General features: G+C 44.3%; 1 protein-coding gene across 5 annotated transcripts in view; it reads right to left on the bottom strand.

Annotated features, from left to right (window-relative positions):
* Positions 1-891: 891 nt before the first annotated feature.
* GPR22 (G protein-coupled receptor 22) overlaps positions 892-12302 on the bottom strand; it is a 55600-nt gene continuing 44189 nt past the window's right edge. For all 5 annotated transcript variants that reach the window (XM_061562880.1, XM_061562882.1, XM_061562877.1 and 2 more), the window contains 3 exons: positions 10972-11299; positions 9327-9933; positions 892-6982 (listed from right to left, as the gene is read on the bottom strand). In XM_061562880.1, coding sequence (XP_061418864.1) covers positions 6152-6982; positions 9327-9881 — 1386 coding nt within the window. In that variant the 5' untranslated portion in view covers positions 9882-9933; positions 10972-11299 and the 3' untranslated portion in view covers positions 892-6151. The remainder of the gene's footprint in view (positions 6983-9326; positions 9934-10971; positions 11300-12302) is intronic.

Raw genomic sequence — 12302 nt, 5'->3', positions numbered from 1 at the left:
GAGAAAAGTAATTTGATAAACGATACAAACGAGGCAATAGAAATGAGACGCAAAAAGAAAACACCCTCGAATCAAGTGGCGAATTCGAGTCATGGGAATTCGGCGAATCATTCGTGGGCCTGAAGCGTTAGCACCATCGTTGTCGTATCTGCCCTTCTTCGATCTGAGGGCTGGCTGCGAAATGGACTCTCCTGCACCAACGGGCTCCGTTGTTTCTAGATTTGAATCTTTCGTGACTGCAAGGATTCATACTCTTAGTTCTTTCGGTAAAGTGACGTAGGTAAAAAATGAAATAAAAATTAATCAAAATAAAATAAAAATCACGACGTTTGCTGCAGCAAATCTGGCTGTGACGGTACCACCTGATGACGGAGACTTGTGTTGCCTCCGAAACGTCGTGATTTTTATTTTATTTTTATTAATTTGAATTTCATTTTTTACCTACGTGACTTTACCGAAAGAACTAAGAGTATGGGCTCCGTTGTTGGCAATCATTGCGAGCGGTTGTTCCACACTGATCCCTACCCAAGCAGCGTTCTTACTCGCCCCTACTGGACATGTGTGAAACATAACTTTATATTTCATTGGATCTTTCAAGTATAAAGAAATAGTCTGATTCTTTCTGGTTCGGTAAATCCAAAAGTTTTGGGGTTGGCGTTTACAAAACCTGAAGAAAAAAAATAGGCAACAAAAAATGTGTGAAACTAACAATGGAATTGTAAAAAGATAAAAAAGGAATTTAATTTTGAAGAGAACCACTGCTTGGAATTTGATTGATTTGCTTGGGGTTAGGTGGGGGTGAGTTGAATTAATCTGTGTATATAATACCATTGTACAATAATCAATATGTGTATATAATACCATTGTACAATAATGCCCGCAGCTCACACATCTCTTTGATCAATTTTATTCTCAACAGAAAATAAATACAAATGCATTGCCTGCTGTAATGCACAAAGTATGTGGCGCTTATAAATAAATTACAATATATTGTGACTGAAGAACACCCATACTGTGCAACAGTTAGGTACAAGATCAGGATAAAGATGTGAAGCCACATCTAATAATGCTTCACTGCATGGTAAGCTAACAGACTTGAAATTCTGGATCTGCAAATACAAATAGCAACATTTATACAGTACAATGTACAAATACACCAAAATGAACTTGCGTTAAATTATTTCGCATTAATAATTAGATATTTTTAAAGTCTATTTTTCTTGATTGCCAATGTGCTTTGGATGTCAGTTTTGAGTAGACATCCTTATTTATTTTCCTTTGTGCAGTTTTGTTTTAACCTTTTACGTGTTCTAAAAATCACTGATCCCAGTTCGGCACAACACACACACACGCACGAGTCTCCTGAATTACCATGCTCCCACCGTGTGTCCAATGTAACCTCAACTCTGGTAGACAGAGAGGCATCCTCTGCTTGGCATGCAACATGTCCACTCAAAACCCCCCTTCCTCATGTTATACGCTCGGAGCTCGGTACAATCAAATCAAGTGCAAGCACAAAATCCCGAACCAGTGCTGTAGCGTGCTTGGCATGGGCCCTGATGCAATGAAAGAAATAGGGCCCGCACTGTCCAATTTCTCCTGCTCTTTGAAGCCTGGCAACTGAGCCGCCCCTACCCACCCCACCCCGCTCCAACCCATAGCCCCTTTGTGCAGTTGCACCGCCTGCACACTTGATAGCTACGCCGCTGGCTGGAAATGATAACATTTTGTGCAGTCGTCGTCATAGGCTGCAATGGAAATGTCAAACCCATCGGAACGTGTTTTGTTGTTGGTGGAGACAGAATGAAAGGGTTTATTTTTTTAATTGTGTATCAACCCCGGAGTTTGAACTTGAGAACCACTGTGGCGTTCTGCTCGGTACCCTGGTGTGGTGCATTAGCCCTTTGGGTCACAAGATAGCGCTCCGCCAATTTCTCACGAGTGTACGAACCACACTCGAGTCCTCTTGACATTTCATGAATGAGCAGAAACACCACACAAATTGTTTTCTTATCGTGAGAAAAGTATGGTATTCACATTTAAATGTTTTATGCAAAATTACCATTTGAGCACAGTACTTGTGTTGGCGCTACCCAAGTGTCCTCTGCCATGATAACAGATTTACAACGGATTAATTTTATTTCAAAGAATAACTACGTTAATCATGAATTTTTTCACCAAATATTACAAGGGAAAAAAATAGCTTAATACAATTCTAAATGAATGTTTTGCACTTACCCTTCACCATTAGCTTTCATTCATACGTATCTTTTTGGCCACTAAACATGCCCTGTGCTTGCAATGAGCCAATTGAATAATCCGGGAAAGGAGATCACGTGCGTGCGTGAGTTAAGTGTGGTTCCAATGCAATGCGTGTAATTTAGAACCAACCGCACATGTGTCGAAGTCAAGCAGCATAACAGATAATAAAAAATCTGTTGAAGTGAACTGCCTTTGGCCTCCGCCTGTACGAGGACGCTCATGTAATTCATATTAAGCATTTTACATCGACGCTGCTGCCGTAAAATGCATCATCGGTATTCATTTCAACGTGCAATAGTGGATTTTAACGCCTATCTCAGTGCACTGCATTGATTCTTACAGAGTCATTTATTCAGGAAAAGGTGTATTTTTAGCACGTTAACTTAATGATCAGCATGACCTTATCAGATTGAACTGGGTGATGCTCAGCGAGGGGTTAAAATGGATGGCTTTGGACTGCACGTTTAAAATTGCTCTTTCTCTCTCCACTTGAAAATCCAAAAAGCTTAGGAACTATACAAATAATATTAAGAGTAATTGTAGCCAATTTTAAAGTTATTCGCAAATAGAATACGGCAGTCTTGTCATTGACTCGAATTATCCTTTGGGCCTGGATAACATTGCTCTGTTTTCGTTTCTGCAACATGCTATTTGAGAGATTAAAGAGGACTAGGCAACCCAATTCGGCAGCGTGGAAGACCGAGTGGGGTTTATTTTCGTACGTGGAAGAAAACGGATGCACGAGCGCTGTACATTGGGTTATCTGAAGAGTATCCTGACAAGTTTTTTCGTGTGCCAATTATATAACGAAATATATATATATATTTTTTAAACCATAAAAATGGTTGCATTTAATACAACGATGTTCTCACAATGAATACATTATCAGTAAATGCACGTGATAAGAGATTCTTAATTATGGCAGCTTAAACCATCTGTCTCTGTTCCTTTGCTGACACAACTTGGGCCGCAAGAGAAAAAAACACAACCGTTGAAGCTCACACACGTTCGTGCCCACAATCCCTTGCATCGCTACACGCAGGCCAATTCTAGAAAACAAGTGGAAGCTCTCATAAATGCTCGTTGTTGGATCTCTCCGATGTGTTCCCTGGTTGTATATTGGGCTGTGGTTTGCCAAGACGTCCTGACGCTCCACGTGCTGGGAGCATTTTTATATTCGATTCCTAAGAAGAAGCTCCGAGCACGTAAAGCCAAAGGTGGGACATCGCGACGAAAACCCATTGCAGAGCTATGAACAGCACAATCGCGAACAACCCCGCGCAGTAGCTTATTATACCAGCAAGTGACCCTGCAAGATCTCAACTTGGGTTGGGCAATTTCCTCTCCAGCAACCCTAATTCAACCCCTACTCAATGCAGCATTTTAGCACCGTATGGAACATTGTACATCCACGTCCGTGCATTTGGCAGCCCCAGGAATTTGCAAAGGAATAACCCGATTGCCTGCATTAGGAGTATGCACCCTTAATGGGTGCGCGTGTGTGCGTGTGTGTGCGTGTGTATGCGTGCGTGTGTACCGTTCCGGCCTTCATAGGTGCTCGCTAACAGCACTTGCCCCTACAGTCTGTTAAGGCTATATGGGGGATCTTTATCTTTGTCTTTGCGTGCGTGTGTGTGTGTGTCATCTCAATTATTTCAAACATAGTGCCCTCGTGATAGGTAGCCGTGCACTATACGTAGTGGCGCGAACACCATATGTACTAAATGATCACGATGTATCTCTTTATCTCTCAAATAACCCGGCACGAAAGTAATTATCATGTTTATTTTGAATATTTATTCCCCGCCCACTCATTTTGTGAATTAGTTTTAACAGGTTGCATCTATTACACGCTGCATTTAGTTCCCTGAAGTTTCATCTTAAGTTATATATGTTTTAAGTTTAACAGCAGCACACTCTATATATCTGTACACAGTTTTAAATCACTTTTCAATATAGATTTTTGTTGTTAAATCAAGTTAAGCGCGGTACATGGGTTTTAATGTGGGGAACACGGTTACAAGCTATAATACACAGTGTACAGAGTCTGCATCAGCAAGACATGGTTGCGAGACATTATCTACAGCATAAGTTTGTTTCAAATGTGCACAATTCATGTCTCTTGTGCGTGCGGTGCGGTGCGTGTCCTGTCATTTTTTATTTTTTGCGAGACGACATTCATTGATTTCGATCATTGCACAACGTGTAACAGAAGCGGCACTTCTAAATTCGGACACGTGGGCATCGGTTTCGAAGAAAAGAAGTGAAGAAGCACTGTTGTGAGAACGCCAACGCGATTGACCCCCGGGGCGCTGATCGTTTGCCACGGCGCGTCACAGCGGCGCATCGCCAAGGTGTCCAATCATACCCGGTGAGGGAGGGGGGGACCGCTTTTTGGTCACGAGCGATCAAAGAGATTGCCCACGTGCATTTTCACATTTTTTTTGTCGTTGCAAGATATCGCAAAAAAAGTGTGCGCGCCGATGGCCTCTCTATGGGGTTTTTTTTCTCTCTCTCTCTCTCTCTCGAAAAAGCTTCTGCTTCCTGAATAAACCCTCAAGCTCCGTTTCAAACCAAGGCACTCGCCCGAGCTCCCATTCCTTCTCCGTTCAGCAGCAATCCGACCGCTAGCCCCTGCACATGCCCTACCTAGAACGTCGGTGGACGTGACCGCGCGGTGAAATCGGCGAAATGAAATATGATTGTGCACTTATGCATAACTCCACGTGGAATGTGCGTTGGTTTTAAAATGATGGTTGGAGAAAGAAAACAAACAAAAAAGCACAGGAGCCCCGTGAAAGAAGGCTGCCGTGTAAAATGAAATTCATCTCCTAGCGTGACAGTGCCAGGAGATTAATATCAGTCCCATCGGTATCCTTTAATTAACCAGGAGGACGAAAATTACCAGTTGAGATGCATGCCACAGCATTGCCTCTTTGCAAGCGTGGCCTGGTTTCACTGGTATCAATTTTACTTCACTGGTACCACCCATCAGTGTTTGTTCTATGACTGTGCATTTGTTGAATATGTACAGTATATACAATACACCTCTTCTAACTTCACGTTTGGTTCACCATTTAATGTATTAATTTCACTTCCCGTTGCTTTAAACAAAAAAAACATCGCTTAAAGCCATTTCTGCTTTTAACGAGGGGTTAAATCACCGTATCGTGCCAAGTTTAGTAAATGGCGTTTAAAAAGCACAATCCAGGATAATGAAGTTCATAGTGACGATGCAACATTTTTCAATTGTTAGATTACATTGCAATTACAATGTATTATAAACGGCAAGGATATATGTAGTAAAACAGGCCTAAAAAAAGTCTCCATATAAAAGTCCCTCGCATTGCTTTATTTATGTATTTGATCAGTTTTTGTTTTATATTGACGTAATAATCACCATCACAAACGTGTGTGGGGCAGCACGAGTTAATATGTTCACATTCCATAAAGTCACGTTTAACAAGCACACGTCTGTGCAAAAAAGATGAATTTGCTCAAAAAGAAATGTTAATCAAAGATTTGTTTTTCATACACGTAGACAAAAGAAAATTTTTTTTGCACATCATAATTTTATATATCTTTTATACATATATTCTGTCTCTTCTTTTACGAAATCATGAACTCAAGTAGCCACGGCTGGCTTCGCCATTATAACAATCTTAAAACCGCGTGTAGAAAAATTAAAATAAATAAGCAGCAGATACTGTATTGGTATTCAACTTCAGTTTTCATAAACACCCAAAAAAAATTTTTTTTGACCACAAACACCCTTTCTTTTTTCCCTGTAATACCACATGCCACAATACAGCAGTTTGTCCTTTTTTCCATTATATATAAATGTAAAAGCACCCGTTAAGTGATTTCTTCAGCGGGGGTTACAAGCGTCTCACTCTTTGATGACCTCCGTCACGCACTTGTCCGTGACGTTGCTGCCATTGTACTTGACCTTGCGATTGCGCTGCGGCTCAATCCACGAGTTGTGGATGACGGCGCCGCTGTGCGGCGGAAGCTGGTCCACCTCCACCACGGACACCACACGCTTCTTCATCTTGTTCTTTAGCACCTTCTGGAACTTCTGTCTGGTGAACGCGTAGAGCAGCGGGTGGAAGATGGTCGTGCCGTAGGCCATGGCCAGGAAGCAGAGTCTGATCTTCACGAGCACGTCGCTCGGGCCCATGCACAGGATGACCGTGTTGAGCACCGAGATGGGCGTCCAGCAGACGAGGAACGTGGAGATGATGATGAGCGACATCCTGAAGACGCGCTTCTGCCTCTCTCGCCTCTCCCTGTGCCTCTTGACGGCGCGCTTGAGCGCCAGGATGACAGACACGGACGTGCGCACCCCCATCGGCGCGTTGTTCTGAGCGCCGCTGCTGTGCGACAGCGTGCTCTCGCGGTGGCCGCTCGACGTGGTGGACGCCGTGTGCGCCGTGCGCTTGCGCTTCTTGTTGGCCGCCTTGCCGGGCTTCTTCTTTTTCCTCTTGGGCGCCGTCACGGAGAACCGCGAGCCGATCTTGATGTTGAGCGCCTGCAGGATTTTGGAGTAGGTCACGAGCATGACGACGGTGGTGATGGCAAAGAAGGGCACCTGGACCAGCAGGTGGTAGTACATGCCCATCTCCTTGTGGTACTCGTTGCGGTTGACGCACAGCAGCGTCTTGTTCTGCCAGGGTTTGGAGTTGGGCTCTTCTGAGGCCGCCTCCATGAAGAAGCTCACCTGCAGAGAGAAGAATCTTAAGTAATCCTACGCTGTCGTCAAGGGAGGAGCGATCGCGCAGTAGTTCACGCAGTGCTACAAACCCGGCCGAACCGAGTTTGATTCCTGGACATGGCACGAAGTGAAATCTGAATCAGTCCTGGCCTCCTCGCGGCCTCCACTGCTCCCAAACCCCTTCACCATCTCGCACTGAACAGCGTGGTGAGGTATGGTCAAACAACCACCACGACTGACGTGTCATGGAGAGAGGCCTTCATTCAGCGGTAGATTGACAAATGAAATATATGAAAATTCTGAAGAGTGCTTAACTTGAAAACAAAAGGTCACAATGGAAGGAATGAAGCGAAATGTTTTTGGAAGAAAATATATACTCGCAAAAGTGAGAGGCAGTCACATTTGAAGGGAATGACGGGAGATACAATTCATATTACACGCACATTCTTCGTCTCAAACTTACAATTTTGCTCTTTAAATTCATATCATTTTGATGCCCGGCACACTGCAGCAATTTATCAAGAATAATTACATCATGCTCCGCTCGGGAACAGCACCCTGCATTCAATAGAAAATGGGTCTATCTGTGCGAGCACATAAGTGACGGCAGCTCAAGATGAGTGCCTGTTTTTTCTTTCTCTCTTTTTTGGTACAGAAGTAAAATTCGAGAGGCAAGTCCCACATTAGCCATGGGGCTCCGTGGTTCGCTCGTACTGAAAGCCCGTGCCGTTCTTGAGTTCATCTTCTTGGTTCTTTCAGTAAAGTCACGTAGAAGGGAAAAAATAAAAATGAAACATAATAAAATAATAATATAATAAAAAAAATAAAAAAAGAATATTATAAAATAGTAAAATAATATAATGTAATAATAAAGTATAATTTTATTATTTTAATTTATTATTTTATTATATTATTTTATAGTATATTATTTTATTATTTTATTATGTTTTATTTTTATTATTTTATTACTTCCCTTCTACGTGACTTTACCGAAAGAACCAAGAAGATGAATCCCTGCAGTCACAAAAGCTTTAAATCGAAAAATGTTTTTGAGTTTTCACAGCTTCACCACGCTTTGATTTTCTGTAATTGTTTGCATTCTGTATACTTTGCAGAGACCTTCTAAGTCTCAAACATGAGCAAAGGTTCACCTGATTCCAATACACCTTAAAGGAATTTCAATGGTTTATATTCCCAATGCTCATGAAAGCGCAATCCCCGATGTTTACGTGAATAGCTGATCTAACTGAAATCTGTCAGATGAAGTTTGCTCGCAGCATTACGACAGCCGGATAGTTTATGACAGCCATGGCACAGGGGATCACTTTTATGTTTGAGAAGCCAAGAATTTAATCTCAACAAATACACTTGAACGGAAAATGCGTAGTGGATTTTGGCAAATAAATAAATTACTGTTTTGTTTTCTTGGACACTGCCACGTATAACTCCACCGTCTGTCACATTTGGTACTTTTTACATGAATGGCATAATAAGTCAAAAAATTCCCACGGTCGCTTTGGCCGGCGTCGTCGTGCCACCGCGCCGCGCTATGAATCACACGCACACACGGCGTATATTTCCTCGTTGTGTACGGGCAACACATTTATAATCTATTTTTGGAAATGTGGCCTTTTCCCCAATTTTTACTCCGATTATTCTTTTGGTGACATGTCATGGGGGGACAAAGGATCCATTTGGAATTCTGGCAGAGCAATGCAATGGCACTGTTGGACATTGGCCCACAGATAGAGATATAACAAAACTACATGTGGGCTCCCTTTAGAGCAACCTCTTATCTACACCCGTGGAAGCACGTTCCCACATGCTGTGCTACACAGAAATGTCCACGGCAAGGCAGTCAAAAAAATAAACATGTTATTCTCAAAACTGGGCTTTGGTGTCCAGGCTGAGACCATTAGCTCACTAGACTTGAGAACCCAGTTTAAATCGCAGTACACTGCCCAGATTCGAGGCCAGGGTGTCGACAGTGCAGGCTGGCTCAGTGCTCTGACCTCTGAACTCCCGGGTCACCTCGCACTGACCCATGCTTTCATCAGCCAGCATTCAGTGTCTCATAAAAGAGACGCTGCTATTGTCTCTGCTGCTCGTGATAATCTTATCTCGGACACCGAGTCGATGTCTGTCAAAGGTGAACACAACTTCCTTTCGAGCTATGTCGAACAAGACACTCGAATTCATTGCATGTTGCTGATAAAGTTGCTTAGTCTAAGCTTGGAAAGTATGCTAAGCATTAATCTTCAATTAGCACGTGCTGCATTCGTGCTGTAGTCCACCTCCAACAACAACAACATTCCATTCACCCCCCCCGCCACGCTCCACTGTCCCTCACCTCCAGGAAGGGGATGAGGAACGCCAGGAAGGACAGCGCCCACACGATGGCGAGGATGGCGCCGGCGCGCGCCGGCGTGAGCACGCGGTTGGCGGGCCGCACGGAGATGTCGTAGCGGTCGATGCTGATGACGAGGACGCTGGCGGCGGTGGCCACGCCGGCGAAGGACGTGGCGGCCTCGTGCGAGCAGCACAGCAGTGGCGTGCTGCGCTCCAGCGGGGACAGCAGCAGGGCCACGGTGAGCGGCACGCAGCCGAGGCAGATGAGGACGTCGAAGACGTGCAGGCTCACCGTCACCGCGTTGCTCACCGAGCCCACGAGGCCCGACTTGGCGCAGTAGAGGGCCAGCACGATGAGGTTGCTGCCGAGGCCCAGCACGATCTCCAGCGTGAGGAGGCTGGTGAGGGCCACTTGCAGGGCGAGCGGGTAGGAGGGGCCCTCGGAGGCTGAGGAGTTGTCCCGCGGTGGAGCGACGCCCGCGGCCAGCTCCCCCGGGGGGATCGGCGACGACGACATCATGTCGGTGACCATTTCGGAAAGATTCCTGGTGCGCATCACGGAGGGTGGCCGGATTTCCCGGTGCCGCAGCTCGATTTTCTGGCCCTCACTATGAGTTTCAAATTGAGAGAGAGAGAGAGGGAGATACGAACGTATCATGGCAACAGGGAGCAAAGTTATATTACTCTCGTGCGGTGTTTTTGTTTCCAATAAACATTGGCCAAATAACATTTTGGGCCTTAAAACACATTTTATGAAACAAATTAGTTGTTTGTAAAAATTGTAGCTTCACCTTCAAGCGTTATTTGCAACGATAACATTAATCTAAACAATATAGAAGTTGGGACCTCCTTTGCCAGTACCAAAATATAATAATAGGTTTTTTCCCATTTTTTCTGGCATCAAAACTGAAACCTTTTTTACTAGGAATCATGTCTGCATTAACCACAATACTTGTGGTCAAAATGCAAACAAAAACATACTCTGATAATATATGCATTGTCCTTGAAACTGATTGGTCCACACCAGAGACAGCTTTCTTTTGAGCCTGGTTAATGCAGACATGATTTCTAGTAAAAAGGTTTCAGTTTTGTTGCCAGAAAAAAGGGGAAAAACCTATTCTTATTTGTTGGTACTGGCAAAGGAGGTCCCATGATGTAGATGCTCACCCCGAGCTCTCATTACTCTGATAGTTCATTGTCTTTGAGCTGTACGCCTTTTGGCATCCTCTGGTCTAACACCGCTTGAGACAAGGCTCAAAAGAAAGCTGTCTCTGGTGTTGACCAATCAGTGTTTTTTGTTAGCATTTTGACCACAAGTATTGTGGTTAATGCAGACATGATTCCTCGTAAAAAAGGTTTCAGTTTTGTTGCCAGAAAAAATAGGAAAAAACGATTCTAATATAGAAGTTGTATTCGCAAAAACATATTAATATCTTTGGTTTTCCGCCAGCAAAAGAATATATATTGATATATCATTATCCACAAAGTCAGAAAAGGGCTTCTCAGAAATGACTGTAATTTCAAAAAATACGATTGGTGTTGTTGTTCCTCCAATGTTGATATCTTTCATAATTAGGCAAAAGCCCTCGCGTCATTTTTTGACACGGTATATTGCGTTTTACACGCTGAAAGACGACGGTACTCACTGTCAAAAAGGTCCCAAGGGGGGTGGCGTTAATCCGACTCGGTTCCCTCATCCAGCGGCTGTTGCATTCCTCTCCGTGATTCATATTCAGGGTAACGTGCGCGCAAACGCGGCGGCGGCGGCGGCGGCGGCGGTGGTGCCAGGGACGGTGGCCTCTTGCCCCAACAGCCCCGAGCTCCCACAGCGTCCACCCGATTGAACTTTGTGAGTCACTGGCGGCGGCGGTGGCGGCGGAGGAGGAAAGCGGCTGACTGCGGCTTCCTGCGAGATGATTTTTCCTGCTGCGTGCCCTGCTCGTGAGCCCTCCGCATCATTCCGAGCGGTGCCACCTGTCGGACGAAAAGCAATCTCCGTAAATCACGGTTTTCAGTGCCTCTCCTGCGCTCATTTAAACGTTTTGTTTTTGCCATGTGCTCCAATGATAAGAAACAAAATGCACGCTAAATTTGATAAACCGTATAGAGCCGCGCGCTTGGCAGGAGGCTTCATTTAACTGGATTAAACAGGTCATCCCAGGACATACGACAATGAATCACACATACTAAGCCAATTTCCCTGTTTAAATATACATTGCTTTAATATTTTTTGACATACTAGAGGGATTATGTTAATGCGAAGAGGTCTACGGGAAAGGGTGCGCCCAGAGGCTTTCTGCAGTGCAGCGGCAGAATCTCCGGACTGGCCGAGCAGACTTGAAGAAACGAACTGATGAAGAACCAAACTGATTCTCCTCCCCGTGAATGTTGTTGTTGTTGTTGTTTTTTTTTTCTCTCTTCCCCCCGCGGCAGAACAAAGCAGAGGAAATGTCATTACAAGGAAGGTAATGCTCACTCCAAGGGAATATGTTGGCCTGTGTGGCCAATATTGAGCACTGAATCTGTATGCAGCACCCAGTGGGAAGATTGATGTAGTGTCTTTCGACATTCTCTCCCTATACATTATTTACCGGCCGGTTCCAGAAGTGGCGAGCCCCACATTTTCCTACAATGTGATTTTTTTAATTATTCAATACCCAAGCTACGACACAGCCATGAGACCATTTGTATTATTCATCTTGGTCCGTGCCTCATGTCTGCCTCCAATCCTGCTGACCTCCAATAAACATAAAAAAATTGTTACAATTCACTCAACCTTTCCGAAATGCATACCCCCCCCCCCATCCTGACAGTAGCACGCCCCCCCCCTTTCCCCAATCAAAAAAACAAAACCGCATATTACACACCTTTTACAAATCCTGTTCGTAAATCATGGAGTTCCACACAGGATTTAAATGATTTCTCTGGCTCCCAATTGACTGCTGGGTCAGGAGGTAAAGCTGAAGAACCGGGAAAA

This window comes from Lethenteron reissneri, chromosome 30 (assembly GCF_015708825.2).
Source record: "Lethenteron reissneri isolate LAM-NWPU_2019-01 chromosome 30, ASM1570882v1, whole genome shotgun sequence".
NCBI classification, from domain to species: domain Eukaryota; kingdom Metazoa; phylum Chordata; class Hyperoartia; order Petromyzontiformes; family Petromyzontidae; genus Lethenteron; species Lethenteron reissneri.
The sequence above is the reverse complement of the archived record's forward strand: the minus strand, read 5'-3'. Positions and strand labels throughout refer to the sequence as shown.